General features: G+C 44.4%; 2 protein-coding genes across 24 annotated transcripts in view; both read left to right on the top strand.

Annotated features, from left to right (window-relative positions):
* The window catches only part of EP400 (E1A binding protein p400), a 58260-nt gene extending 54733 nt beyond the window's left edge, over positions 1-3527 (top strand). For 22 of the 23 annotated variants that reach the window (XM_063173556.1, XM_063173568.1, XM_063173560.1 and 19 more), the window contains one exon: positions 1011-3527. In XM_063173556.1, the coding sequence (XP_063029626.1) occupies positions 1011-1283 (273 nt within the window). In that variant the 3' untranslated portion in view covers positions 1284-3527. The remainder of the gene's footprint in view (positions 1-1010) is intronic. The other variant, XM_063173571.1, reaches the window with a different exon arrangement.
* Positions 3528-3636: 109 nt separating this feature from the next.
* On the top strand, positions 3637-12939 carry NOC4L (nucleolar complex associated 4 homolog). The gene is made up of 15 exons (XM_063173064.1): positions 3637-3749; positions 3883-4006; positions 4550-4656; positions 4938-5045; positions 5182-5331; positions 5868-5967; positions 6268-6302; positions 6406-6456; positions 7010-7121; positions 7752-7812; positions 8350-8460; positions 10670-10833; positions 11211-11293; positions 12003-12116; positions 12415-12939. The coding sequence occupies exons 1-15, from the start codon at positions 3654-3656 to the stop codon at positions 12529-12531; spliced, it is 1533 nt and encodes a 510-aa protein (XP_063029134.1). The 5' UTR covers positions 3637-3653; the 3' UTR covers positions 12532-12939.
* Positions 12940-14840: the final 1901 nt, after the last annotated feature.

Here is a 14840-nt window from a genome sequence, read left to right as displayed (position 1 = left end):
TGAATGCTTCAAGGGCAAAGTGGACAGCAGGAGGTGGAAACCTCATCAGTCAACACAACTTGAGTTGCCCTCTGTAGTCAGGAAGAGCTCCTAAATCATTTTCAGAAGTCATCAATGGTGGCATAACTCTGTGACTTGGTGTCTGTGGCAAAAAGAGAAATAATTTCCCTCCCATGTACACCAGTGACTTCAGTGGCAGTAGGCTTAGGCCATGATAAGTATTTTTTAAACTATGGTCTTTATGTGTATGTGGCATTCTTTTTATCTGCATTTTTAGTGCTTCCCACTGAAATCCTTTTGGATCATTCAAGAGTTAATTTTTCCTCTGCAGAAGTCCTTGTAGCTTTGTTTGGCTTCTGCACCTGACAAAGGCAGCTGAAGCTGCTCAGTTTTCATTACCTTGTCCTCTCAACAAGGAGATGTTGATTTTTTTTTTCTCCCTTGCTCTGGGTAGAGCTATGAAAATTAGATATCTGGATGGAGTTCAAACTATTCTGCCATAAATTGGCAATAGAGACTGGCAGCTGTAGTCTGAAAGGGAAATGGGAGAGACTGCTGGGCAGCCTCAGTGGCTGTATTTATTGTCACAATATGGGTGCAGAGTCAGCATTTGAACCTCTTGGGTCCTCTGGCTGTCCCTCTGTTCTTTTCCCTGCTCCTTCACTTCTGCAGTACAGGAATTTTCCTACATATCTAGTAGGGTTTCTATACCTTTCATCTGCCTTCTGAATGTCTCTGAGGGCATGTCCTTGGATTTGCACTGCGGAGACCAGAGTTACAGGCACTTTGGCTCCTAGTTCTGATTTATAAGGCTCTAGAAAATGTGACAGAGTGGTGGTTTGTCAGTGAAACCACAGAGCCTCTGTTCCCAGAATCATTGTCTGAGATGTTTGTCAGTTAAGAGAGCAAATACCTAAGGAAGCAGGACTCCTTCTGTAGAGCAGAAATGTAAGGGCTTCTCAGTTTAATGCTGAACCATTTTGTAATTGTCTTTTCCTCCTGCTGTGCAGGTACAAGCTCAGCCCCAAACCGTGACCCTTTCTCAGACGACAGCAGGACAGCAGCAGGTTCAGGTGATCCCTGCCACCACTGCCACTGCTCAGGTGGTGCAGCAGAAGCTGATCCAGCAGCAGGTTGTGACCACAGCCTCTCCCCAGGTTCAGGCTCCAGGTGTACAGAACCCAGCCCAGACACCAGCAACACCTGAAGCCCAGAGTCAGCAAGCAAAAGTACAGATGAGGACACCGACTGTCAGATTAAAGGCACCTACTAAACCAAGCTGAACTATTGCAATAACAGAGAAACACAGGATTTTGTGTTTGCTGAGACAAGTGAGAAGCTACTCCAAACATCCAAATGAAGATAAAACACCTCTATTTTTTTTTTTTTTTGTAGCAGAAGGTTTCTTGCTGGTGAACATTTAAACATGAAAACTCACGTGTAACTTCAGTGTATTAGCAACTGTTTAGCACTCAAACTCTGTACAAGATGCATTCTGCCTCTGTGTTCTCTGTGCTCATTTAAACCACATAAAGCAAGCATTACTTAGGTTGAAATTCTGCCCAGCTTCTCAAAAGTGAAATGGTGATCTGCCATGAATGTCAGTAAAATCCATCTGTGTTAAAATACCACACCTGCCTGTGGGCATGTGCAGCTCCTTGCTGTAGTTCAGTGTGTGCTCAGTACCCACAGTGAAGCCACACAAAAACCAGGTGTACCTGATACTGCACAGTATTACTCATCTGTACAAAAGCTCTGTGGTGTTCTTCCCTGTGGTAAACACCCCTGGAAGATCTAACACAGGCTTGAAGTGCTCCCTGCAAAGTTTAGCCAATAAATGTGAAAACCTGTAAGTATATGTAATTAAAAAGGAAAAAAAAAAGGTTTCATTCTCCATTTTTGTAAGTCTTTTAAAATGTTTGTTAGTAGTTTTTGTGTACAGTTTACTGAATCACCCAACCTGTGTGCTCATTCTCGTATTTCACTTTAAAATAATGGATATTTTAGGCATGAGCTGCGTAAATACTGTGTTGATAGTAAATGTGTATTAAAGTGTAGCCCATTTTCTTTTTTTGTAAAAGAATTGTTCAGTAGATGCAGCTAAACAGATGATCCATAGCTGTTTCTCATGGGACTTCTGTCACAAAAAATCTCCAGCTGATAAAATCGAATCTCTCAGTTTCATTCTGCTCTTGCAACATGTTTAAATGTTCAGTACTTTTTACACGGCTTTCAGCTTAGGGGGTGGGGAGGGCTGGGGGAAGGGGAGAATAGTGAAATTAAATCTAAGACTTAATTCTTCAACTGTGTAAAGAGTAAGATCTAACTTTTGTACTATTCTTTTACTAAAGCTAACAATGAATGTATCTTCAGGTGGGTATTTTGGATGTGACTAGAGCGTGGCCTCTTCCTCCGAATCAGTTTGCCTTATTGTTATGGAGAAAAAAAAAAAAGCAAAAAGCTGCATAGAACTGTGGGGGGTTTCTTTACTTTTCTTGCATACAATGAATAACAGAATTTGCAAACAGCACTGAGTGAGGAATCAAAAAGCCCATGGTGGCTTGAAGGGATTTATTTTACTTTGGCCATAAAACTGCGCAATGTGTAAAATCCAGACAAAATTACAACATTCCTTTTCTGAGATGGTTTTAAAATTATTTTTTCATTCTGTGATCTTTTTACTCTTTTAGGAAAGGAGCCTATTTAATGGCAAGGAAAGCATATATTTTGTTTTTACCTCTGTATGTCCACACTTGTTGGTACCTGGCAATCCACGTGGCTTAAACAAGAAAGAATTCTCAGCCAGCTCCTCTGTGTTAGTTGGGATAGGTACAGTCAATTCTGTTCAGATCACAAAGTTAACATTGGTTCAGGCAGCGTTCCTGATTTTTTTAATTTATACCTCTTTTGTCCTGCATACTTTTTTTCTTGGACCCTCAGGTGTACAAATACAAGGGCATTTAGGGTTTTTTTAAAGCTGTTTTTGCATGCAGTAGTATTCCCCTGACCCTGCTAACCCCTGGCGTGTGCCATCCCCTAAACTTCCCTGCCAGCCAGGGAGCTGGCACTGCTGACAGCAGAGTAGGTTAAATTGCAAAGCAGATGCAGTCGTGATGGATAGTGACACTGTGTACAGTATAGCCTTGCTCATCCAGAAATATTGCTTAGGTAGCCCCAGTTTTACTTTTAAGTGTTTAGCTTTTATGATGTGCATGAAGGTCGGGGTGGGGGGGAACAGTTCCAGCAGTGGGAGAGCTGTTGGCTACGTCGTTGTGCTGGTCTGATTTGGTGTCTAAAGAGGCGATTGTTTCTTGTTTAGGTCAGTTGATGAAGATAAAAAGTCACCATTACTTTTTTTTCCTTCTAATTATTTTTTTCTTCCTTTCGGTGTGTCTTTCTCCCAGGAGTGTGTTAGGAAGTCAGCCTGTACATAAGTGATGAACATTTGTACTCGCCCCAGTAGGATGATAAGGAATAGTGCTGTATCCTACCTGAAGGTGTAATAAAGTGTACATTTTTATACCGCCGCCTCGCCCTGCCTTCTGTACCGGGAGGGGCGGTGTGGGTGGCGGGAGGGACCGATCCCCATCCCGATACCGGCCCCGCCTGCAGGCGGAGCGGCCGCGGCTCCTCCTCCCTCCTCCGCTGCGAGCATGGCGCGGGAGGCCGCGCTCGCCGCCTGCCTGGAGGCCGTGCTGGGCAGCCGCTCCAGCGCCAACCGCGTCTTCGAGCTCCTGGAGCCGCTGGCGGTGCGGGCCGGGTCGAGCCGGGCCGGGGGAACGGGCTGAGGGAGAGGGAGGGCAGCGTGGCCGGGCCGGGCCGGGCTATGCCGGGCCAGGGGAGCGGGCTGCCGGGCCGCCGCTCTAACACGCTGTTCCCCAGGGCCAGGAGGAGCCGGAGGACATCGTGAGCGCCGCCAGGATCTGCGGCCGGCTCTTCGGGGCGCTGCTGGAGCGAGGGGAGCTGTTCGTGGGGCCGCTGCCCGAGCAGGACGCGCCTCTGGGCGGTGAGCAAGGAGCGGGGCCCGCGGCGCTGCCCGGGACAGGCGCGGCCCGGCTCGAGCCCAGCCTGTGTCTGTGTGTCTGTCCCTCACAGCGAGCTACAGCCCAGCCTGTGTCTGTGTGTCTGTCTGTCCCTCACAGAGAGCTACAGCCGAGCCTGTGTCTGTGTGTCTGTCTGTCCCTCACAGAGAGCTACAGCCCAGCCTGTGTCTGTCTGTCCCTCACAGAGAGCTACAGCCCAGCCTGTGTCTGTGTGTCTGTCTGTCCCTCACAGAGAGCTACAGCCGAGCCTGTGTCTGTGTGTCTGTCTGTCCCTCACAGAGAGCTACAGCCCAGCCTGTGTCTGTCTGTCCCTCACAGAGAGCTACAGCCCAGCCTGTGTCTGTGTGTCTGTCTGTCCCTCACAGCGAGCTACAGCCCAGCCTGTGTCTGTGTGTCTGTCTGTCCCTCACAGCGAGCTACAGCCCAGCCTGTGTCTGTGTGTCTGTCTGTCCCTCACAGAGAGCTACAGCCCAGCCTGTGTCTGTGTGTCTGTCTGTCCCTCACAGAGAGCTACAGCGCCCAGGACAAGTACAGGATATGGATGCGACACCGCTACAGGGACTGCGTGGGCTGCCTGGGAGAGCTCATGGGGCACGAAGCCTTCCAGGTCAAGGTGGGTCCTGAGCTCGCTGCGGACCCACGGGGGGTTCAGGGGATCCCTTGAGGCTCTTGCCCGGTGTTTCAGTGTGGGAGGGCAGGCAGGGCTGTAAAACAGCACTGATGCTCTGCTTCACCTCTGCTCACCAGCAGCAAGTGTGCAGCTTTCTCAGGAAATAATATCTCATTTCATTCTTCCTCCTCTTGAAGGTACCTCCTTTGGGTTTGACCCCTGTTCTTGTTTAAGTGTTTTGTGGGGTTTTTTTTGTGACGTTGCTTTCTTTTTTTTTGTTTAAGGAGCAGGCACTCTGCACACTCATGAAGTTTGTAGAATTGGAGGCACAGTATCCACTGATCAAAATAGAGTGGAAAGGAACTTTAACTTTTCCATGTGACCTTCTCAAGGTAAGCTGCAGACCTGAAAAGTCCCTCCTGACAGTGACCTGATGGCACACAAACTCATGTGCCCTCAGCCTCCCACTCTGTGCTCCAGTGCTGTGAGTGTCTGACTTGTTGCTTTCCTTTCCAAACCCCTTGTTAGGTGGTTGTTGATGGTTTGCTCCCCACCACCGAGGATGCCTCCCTGCTGATCTCCCGCTTCCAGGAGTACCTGGAGTACGATGATGTTCGCTACTTTGTCATGAAGGCTGTCACTGCCAGCATCGGGCAGGTCATGCAAAAGACAAAGGAGGTAACAAATTGTTACTGCTCAGGTGGCTCTGGATGAGCTGCTCTGGGTTGTGAATCTTGTGTGTGAAGCAGGGAGGAGTTAGTAATATATGGAAATATTTGGAAGGCAGAGAAATGAGTGTGCCCACTGAGGCATTGATTTTTTTTTCTTATATACATCAGTATGCCAAGACTGGCTTTACTCAAGACACATACTGTTCTTTCTGGTCGAAGCTCTAGCTTCTGTTTTACCCAAATCTTCACAGCTTGGGTGACACAGAGAACTTTTAATTCTGTGTGCTCTGCTGCAGAGGAAGAACCTGTTTCCTTCATTGGCTCCACCAGTTTTGTTAAGCCAGAATTAGTGCAGAGATAGTTTTCTGACCTGCAACAGAGAATATACCAGTGTGTAGTTTATTGATGTAGTTTTTAGTCATCCTTTTCTCTTTCTCTTTCCTAAATATATTCAGTACTTGGAAACAGGGCACTATTGAAGCCCAGCATCTTGCTCTCTGATGTGGAACTTGCTTCATATTTGTTTTTTCCTTTTTTCCTCAGAGGCCACTGCCTTTTTACCAGCAGAATGTGTTTTCCCTCATCTCACCCATTAACATGCCCAACAAAGAGTCTGAGATGGTGAAATTTATGGTCAAGCAAGGTTAGTGAACTCTGCATGATAAACTGTGTGTGAAAAGGAAAATCAGGTTAAGATTTCTAGTGTGTAAAGACTTTATTATTGTTTGCTGATGAAGAATTTCTGCGTCTTTGATCACTGTGATTCTAAACAGTCTTAAAAATCCACATTCCTCAGTCTACAGGGAGGTCTGTTATGGCCTTGTATCAAATTAGGTACTTCAGCCCAAGTTTTTAGAGCATCGGAGAGCTAAGTTAAAAAGGTTCATCTTAATTTTTTAAATAGCCATTTAAAGTTCAACATCTGGTTTCTCTTTCTTCTTAGATAACCGTGAGGAGTTGAAATTTTCAAAGCTGCAGGTAACTGTTCATTTGGTGCATTAGAATTGAAATTTTGTCTGCTTAAAATAGAGCATTATCTGTACCAGCGTGTTTAACTCACTGTTTGCAATTCTGTTTTAAGGCACACAGGCAGGTGTTTCAAAAAATGTGGCTGACTTTTTTGAAGCACAAGGTGAGTGTTATTTCTGCCTCTGATCGTCATTGCTCTTTAATTTAAGGATTGCTGATCCTTAGCAGCTGTGTCCAGCCTTGCAGGAAGCTGCTGGTGGGACCCCAGGATGTTTTGGGTGTTGGGTGGGAACAGCCCAGTGACCATTTCTGTGGGATCACTCAGCCAAGAAACGTGACCTCATATATTGTCTGCTTTTCTCCTTACCCTCAGCCTTTTTTCCCTACCTTAAACATCTCTGCCCATAAGGGTGATCTGCAGCATAACAATCTCTGCTCACAAGCTGAAACTTTCCCAGCCTTTTTCCTGGTGGTTTTCCCCACGTGAGTGATGACACTTAGCTATGAGCACCTGCTTCTTGAATGAACTTCCTTGGTGTCACCTGTAAACTCTCCCATTTGGGAACTGCTGCTGCAAGCTGTATTTTCCTGCTGTTCTCTATTTTCCTGTCACATTCCCTTCTGCTTGTGCATTGCCTTTTTGAGCCACAGGTTGCTGCTGCTGACTGAGTTCTCCCTGCAGCGTTTATTTCTCTGTGTTGTTTTGTCCTTCACAGCTGCCCCCTGGCCTTTACAAAAAGGTTCTTGTCATTCTGCACGACTCTGTCCTGCCTTACATGAACGAGCCCACTCTCATGATGGATTTCTTGACAGTGGCCTATGGCATAGGTGAGTGAGAACAGCATTTTATCCTCTGTGGCACCTCCAGCATGGCACAGATGGACTTGGAAGCTCTGCTGGATGCAGCACCACACCCTGGGTGATGGAAGAGATGTACTTTTGGCTTGGATGGAGCTAAGGAACTAGGGTCAACTCCATTGTCCCTGAAAGTGAGATGATTTTACCCTGTGTTTGTCAATGTCATTGCTCCTTGTGTGTAAGGAAAATAATTTTTAAGGCTTTGGGGAAGCGTAGAATACTGGAGTGATTTGTTTTAAATACAGAGTTCAGCCAGTGCTGCTGATCCAAACACAGGATCCACAGATTGCTGCAGAAATGTCCTTTCTGAGCAGACCTTTGCCTCCCCAGTGTGACTTTGTTGAGGAATTAAAGCAGCACATTTTTGTGTCTCAGTTGTTGAACATTTGTTCAACTAAACTACAGCTTAATCTTTGTAAGAAACTTGGGAGTCTGGAGGGGTGCAGAAGAAATTGTTCCACCTTTCAGCCATCACACTGGCGCTGATTTCAGCTATTCAGTTTTGCTTTCCTTCTGGGAAGATTGTATTATAGAAAAAAGGTAAAGATTTTTTTTTCCTAGTTATTTTTATTGTGTTGATATCTGCCTGTTTTCTTACAGGTGGAGCAATCAGTCTTCTAGCCCTAAATGGGTTGTTTATTTTGATTCATCAGCATAATCTGTAAGTAAAAAGAGTATATTGTTTAAAGGAACATAGGTTTTTGCATTTATGTCTTTATGTAAGAGGAACTGAAATGGATTCACCACACCTTCAGGCTTTGAAATTCCCCATGAGAAAGCCAAACTGCACAAGAGGTTCAGGCTGTTTGGATGCTGAGCTTTTTTGGCTGTCTGATTTCTTTTACAACTGAACCTAAATAGTCTGTTCTCTAGGCTGTGGTTGCTCAGCACTTAAAAATCAATTTCCATTGATCTGATTACAGAGTGAAGCCATGGTCTTTGGTGTCCCTTTCACTGCATCCTCTACCATTTGCAGTCACTGGTCATGGCTTCACACCCTGAAGGTGGCTGAGCACTGCAAGAGCCATAAATTCACCTTGCAGTTTGTTTTCAGGTGGTGACTGTAGAGGGAAGCCTAGGAGAGCTAAACAGAGCCCAGCAGTGGGCTGGGATGCTCTTAATGAAAGCACAAAGACATTTAGACACAGCCCCACTGTACACCTCTAATGGATGTTGTATTTTTCCTTTTTTTCAACAGGGAGTACCCTGACTTTTACAAGAAGCTGTACAGCCTGTTAGACCCTTCCATCTATCACGTGAAGTACCGAGCTCGCTTTTTCCACCTGACTGATCTCTTTTTGTCTTCATTGTAAGTAGCATCTTTATTATGTGTGCTCACATATTTTCCCCCTGCTTTTCTGTTCCTGAGCAGTCTCCCACATGTCTGGATTTTAATGTATTCAGTGTTCCTGCTGGATTAGATACATTTTGTATGGAGAAAACTGAATCTGAGACTATTATTGTAGTCTTGTGTAACATTTCCTGTGCTATTTTTGAAGATTTGCCTCACAGCCATAGATTTTCAGAAAGGAAGAATTGCAGTTAGTTATCAGAGTTTGAGCTGCAAGTGCTTATGGATGTGTTTTTGATCTCTGTTCCACTTTGGGTGAAAGTGATGAATTTTCTGTCTTGTCTTTGTGAAAATGGAAAAGTAAAATTTGCTGGGTTTTTATAGATTACAAAGCTGTTGATAAATGGATGGCTTTTTGCAGACATAAAGCACTGAAATGTGAAGTGTTTGACAGCCTGTCTTGATGTTGTCAGTTCATTGTACACAGGAAAGAAGCTGGATAGGCAGCTGGTCATATAGTTGCTGTCATATGTTATAAAATAAACCAAGAGCAGCACAGCACCAGGCACTTCATATCCAACCCCCTTGTAGTCCTGGTGTACTTTGGACAGAGTGACAAGACCTGTGGGTAACTTTGTTGAGCCTTGCAGGTGTAGTGAGGCCTGAGTGACTGAAAATTGTCATTTTCATCTTCTGATGTGAAGAAGGGGCTTAAATGTTGTGGTTGCTGTTAGAAATTTGCATTTTTACCATTTAAAAAAAAGCATTATGCTGCACATTTGCACTACATGGGAGCTTTATGTTCCCATTAACAGCTGCAGTGCTTGGAAATGTTATGTAAATTTAACATCATGGCCTGTGTATTAATTAAACCCACAAAATGACATAAGAAGAATATAATTAAGGTTCCCTGGCCAAGCACTCAGTTTATGAAAGGACTGAATAAAGTTTGCCATGACAGTGTCGGTGTACAGGGGCTGTGCTTGGCAGTGGTGCCACGTGTCAGGATTGACTCTCACAGTGATCTGAGATATTTCATGCCCTGAATGTAAATTCCCCCAAAATTTGTTCCAGCCAGCACACAACACATTGCTGCTTAAACTTGAGATTCCTTGTCACTGTGATATTCTCTGAAAAATCCCCTTTGCCCCAGATTCTTCTCCTGGGGAGATGAGAACCCTCAGCTTCTCCATGTTGTGCTGCTCTGGAATGTAGCCTGGAGATTGTTTATCCAAACATGTGAATTGTTTTAATTAATGACTAATCACAGCCAGCTGTGTCACTCTCTGAGTCAGTCACGAGTTTTAATTGTTCATTCTTGTTAAGCCTCCTGAGGATCCTTTCTCTTTCTTTAGTGTAGTTTTAGTATAGTATAATATAATATAATATAATATAATATAATATAATATAATATAATATAATATAATATAATATAATATAATATAATATAATATAATATAATATAATATAATATAATATAATACTATGTAGTATAGTGTAATGTAATATAATATGGTATAATGTAGTATAGTGTAATGTAATATGATATTATGTAGTATAGTGTAATGTAATATAATATGGTATTATGTAGTATAGTGTAATGTAATATAATATGATATAATGTAGTATAGTGTAATGTAATATAATATGATATTATGTAGTATAGTGTAATGTAATATAATATGATATAATGTAGTATAGTGTAATGTAATATAATATGATATTATGTAGTATAGTGTAATGTAATATAATATGATATAATGTAGTATAGTGTAATGTAATAAAACATGATATTATGTAGTATAGTGTAATGTAATATAACATGTTATGATATAATATAATATGATATAATATAGTATAGTGTGATATAATATAATATAATATAATATAATATAATATAATATAATATAATATAATATAATATAATATAATATAATATAATATAATATAATATAATATAATATAATATAATATATATGGTAGAATATCATATAGTATGGTAGAATATGGTGTATTAATAAATCAGCCTTCTGAGAACTTGGAGTCACATTCTCATCTCTCACCTCATCCTGGGGACCCTCACAAACACCCCAATTCCTAAAGCTTCTCTTTACTCCACAGCCAGAGCAGCCTGACGAGCCCCATGCCGTGCTGTTGGGGTGGCTGAGGCTGCTGGCTGTCCTGCCAGGGCTCTGACAGGCTGTCCCCTGCTGTCCCCTGTCCCCAGGCACCTGCCAGCCTACCTGGTGGCAGCGTTCATCAAGCGGCTGGCGCGGCTGGCGCTCACGGCTCCTCCCGAGGCTCTGCTCATGATCCTGCCCTTCATCTGCAACCTGTTCCGCAGGCACCCCGCCTGCAAGGTGCTGCTGCACAGGCCAGCAGGGCCAGCAGGTAAGGGGGGGCTTGTTTTATGCCTTTAAGGCAGCATAAAGAGGAGCATACCTGTGGAGGAAAAGGGGAGATGGCAGTTCTGATGTTTGGAAGGATGCCTTTGTCCTGTCCCTTGGGTTTGTGGAAGGTCAGCAGGCTCCTGCTGTTAAACTCAAAGCTGTTGCAAGTGCTCTACTTGCTCTGCTCTTTAAAAGTAATATGGTTCTGTAGTGCTGCCAGCAGTGACTCTTGGGTCATGCTGGGATTTATGGTCCCTGGAACCATAAATGACTTGGGAAGGAGCAACTCTGGCTGCAGCACCGCTCTGGGGTTGTGTTCCCTTTGGGTTTATGTGCATCACACAGGGGGTGTTAGCTGTGTATCTCCTGTTTCCTTAGATATGTCAGAAGATCCATATGTTATGGAGGAGGAGGAGCCATCTGAAAGCAGGGCTTTGCAGAGCTCTGTGTGGGAGATTCAGGTATGTCATCCCAAAATGAGCATCTGCTCTGGTATGGGTCTCTTCCACCCTTGCTGCTTCCTTGACATGTGTTGGCAGTGGACAGCCCCTCTCACAAGAACCTGCTTGACGTTTATCTTGCAAATGAGATGAATTCTTTTACTCTGCATAATTTTCTATCCTAGCAAAGGATTCCATACACTGGAGAGATGTATGTGCTAATTAGTGGGTGGCTTTGTGAGCTCACATTTGAACTTGCTGAAACAGACTAAATAACTGCAAATGGACCAGGCTCTGGAGGGGAGAGAGGAACTTGGTGAGCATGATGGAAGTGAATTGAGTCGAGCCAGGTTATCCTCTAGAAATGGATGAGGGGTTTGTGTAGGGGGCTGTAGCAGGAGTGATGTGCAGGAGCTGGAATCTTGGAGAGCTGGAGCTTTGGTGTGGCATGAGGGCACTGTGAGGTGGCAGAATTGGGTCATGCAGTGCAAGCATGGCCTATAGATGAATTTATCTTGAGCTGGATGTGACCATGTGAGAGGAGCCTTTGACATTTTTGAAAGATGCCTGAAATGAGGATTTCTCGAAACTTTGTAGTAGCATGGTGCAGCAAACTTGGATCTCATGGAATTTGGTGGTCACTGGAGATCTGACCCACAAATGGGCAGTGCAGATGGATGTGTGTTACCCTGTACTTTTAGATAATGTCCCATTTATTTTGCTTTTCCAGTCTCTCCAGAGCCATTATCACCCAGATGTGGCCAAGGCAGCTGCTGTCCTGAACCAGTCCCTGTCTGAAATGGAGGATGACATATCAGGGCTCCTGGAGCTCTCAGCTGCTGAGGTAATGCTGCTGTGCCTTTGTGAATGACTGGAACCAGAGGAAAGGAGGTTCTGCATGCAGCAGCCATGTCCTGTTATCTGCCTTGCTGCTGGGGAGGGAGCTACACTGACTTGGTTACCAGGGCAAACCAGGAAAATGGTCTGTTGAATAACAGCATGAGCAACAGTGCTGACAGGGTTGGCTTTTTTCTTTGAAGTGTTTATTTGCTGGATGTTTTAAGACTTTAGAGTGTGCAGTGTTATTGGGGTGAAGAGCCTGTGCTGAATTTTGACAATATTTTCTGGTTTTTATTTTGTAGCTTTTTGATAAAGAAGTAAAGAAAAAGGCTGTTGATGTGCCCCTGGAGTTTGAGCCTGTACGAGGTTTGTTTGGGAAGAAGAATGATATTTTTGCAGAGCACTTCAGTTTAGACTGATGCCATCTCTTACCAAAACACATCTGTCAGCAGCTGGATCTTAGGGACACACAGAAAGCTCCCCTGTGCTCTGCAGCCCTTCTCTGTGAGGAGAGCTGCAGCCTTCTTCCTGCTCCTGGATGGACTTTGCTGTGTTTCTCACACTTGCAGACTGCCACCTGGTATTTGGAAGGGATTTCTCCTCAGAGCAAGGATTTCTGGGCTTGTTCATGGCTGGGATCCCAGTCCTTCCCCCAGAGCTGCTGGGGCTGGCTGTGACCAGGGGCTGCATCAACAGACACCTCACTGCTGTTCCATGGGACTGAGGGGAATTGCATTCTCTGACTGCTCTTATTTTTCACATGTTTTACTTTTATATGAGAGCTGACAGCCTGTTTGTAATAAATGTCTTCAATACATAAGTGTAAACACCTGATGTATTATAATTATATTTTTATATGCATTTTTAAGCTCATCTTGAGAGGGATGTTTATATTCCTGTACTCATCACTCCCACGTTCAAGGCATTGAAACTGGTTTGTCTGACAGCTCAGAAGGTGCTCAGTAAATCCATCTAGGAAATGTTGCTGGTGTTCCTTCCTCTACACCCATCTCATGCACTGAGGTTGCTGGATTCCAAATGCTCATGAGCTTTGGAAGTGAGCATAATCCTGGTGCCTGCTGTAGCAGGGAGGCCAGCTGATGTGCAGTGGGAGGCTAATCCTTGAGTTTTGCTTCGGAATGATAAGCAGCTTGCTGTGGTTTTGCTTGCAGCATGTGTTTTAGGAGCTCTGGCCAGAGTGTATCCAGGGGCTAATAACTTTTTAATTCCACCGCTACTGGATGCTTTTGGTAATTTTTCATATACTTGCAGAAGTCATGCACAAATTCCATTTGATGGGGTTTCCCCCCAAGGTTTTGAGATAAACTCATTATTAACTTCACAAATGAACTCAGGACTTTTTTAAAACTCACTTTCAACAACTTAATGTTACCTCCTTAGATTTAAACTCTGCTTGCATAATTTGAAATCATATTTTGTGGAAGAGTAAATTACAATCAAGAAAGCAGAGGCCAAAAAATCCAATTTCTGGCAGCCAAGTCTGGTTAAGTCAAGGAAAACTGCAGCTGTCTTGGAGACACTGAAGTGTTACATTTTCTTCATCCAGTTTTTTCATGCTTTCCAAACAGTGGACGTGTCCTCACAGTGTAGAGCTCTACATCTTTTTTTTTTTTTTTCCTTTCTGATGCTTTTGAATTCAGATGGGGTGTTTCTGAGGATTGGTATTTCTCCTCTTTTTCTTTGGAAGTCTCCTTCTTTGTTCTCTGGTGAAAGGGCAATGCCTCCTCCCTGGCCAGCCTGCTTTTCTTCTTTCTTTGACTTGTGGTATCTGAGGTAGGAAGGCAGAATGGTTGAGATGGAACTTTCAACTTGAGGGACCTCAGTTCAGGTTCACCCAAGCCTTGCATTTCATCTCTAAGATGTATCTCCCTTTGTCATGGGGTTTTTTTGTCTGTCTGTGTTTGGTAAACACCTTGAGGTGCTCGGCTGTAGCAATGAGAACCACATGGCTCACTTTGAAAGAGGGCAGTGTATCATCTCAGATGGAATTAATGACCATATTTGAAAGGATGAATGTCTGTGTAAAATGGCTTTCTCTGATGGTTTTATTTTATTCAGGTTATAGCTGAATTATGTCTGTGTGTAATTGCTGGTGAGCAGTGTCATTCACTTCTGTGATTATATTGACACTCAGGAGTGTTGGGCTCTTTTTGAAAGCACAAATATTAAACCACATGGGCATGGGGCAAACCCTCATCTCAAAGTGCTGAAAATGAGGGAGTTTGCTTGTGTTCTTCTGCATGGACAGAGGGTAAGCATTGTCCTCAGGGCTGTGTGACCTGTGTGCCTGTCTGTCCTTCTGGGTTCTCCTGGCACCAACAGGGACACCCTGCTCGAGAGGCAGATGGATTTGGTGGGGGATGTTGGAAAGCAGCAGCTCCTGCCTTGTGGGGTGGCCCTCTGCTGCCTTGTGTCTGAGACCAAATGGCCACAGCCTAAAGCATTTTCCAAGCACCAGGAAAAAGGATGCCATGGAAAGGAAATGGAAAAAAGGAAATGGAAATCCCTGTGTTTTCCAGGAGGAGGACTGCAAAGGCACCAGCATGTCCAGTGTTCCACCAGCTGTGGATGCCACCCTGCAGTGAGCAGTGCCTGCATTGGAGCAGGATGCAGTTCATGTTTTCCAGGGCATTCCCAGTGTGCTGGGAGTGTGTGGTGCCCGTGGCAGCTCCTGCTGGCAGAGGCTCAGGCTGACACAGGGTGTTTC

The sequence above is a fragment of the Melospiza melodia genome, chromosome 20 (genome assembly GCF_035770615.1).
Source record: "Melospiza melodia melodia isolate bMelMel2 chromosome 20, bMelMel2.pri, whole genome shotgun sequence".
Taxonomy (NCBI): Eukaryota; Metazoa; Chordata; class Aves; order Passeriformes; family Passerellidae; genus Melospiza; species Melospiza melodia.
Note: the sequence above shows the minus strand (reverse complement) of the source record. Positions and strands in the feature narration are given on the sequence as shown.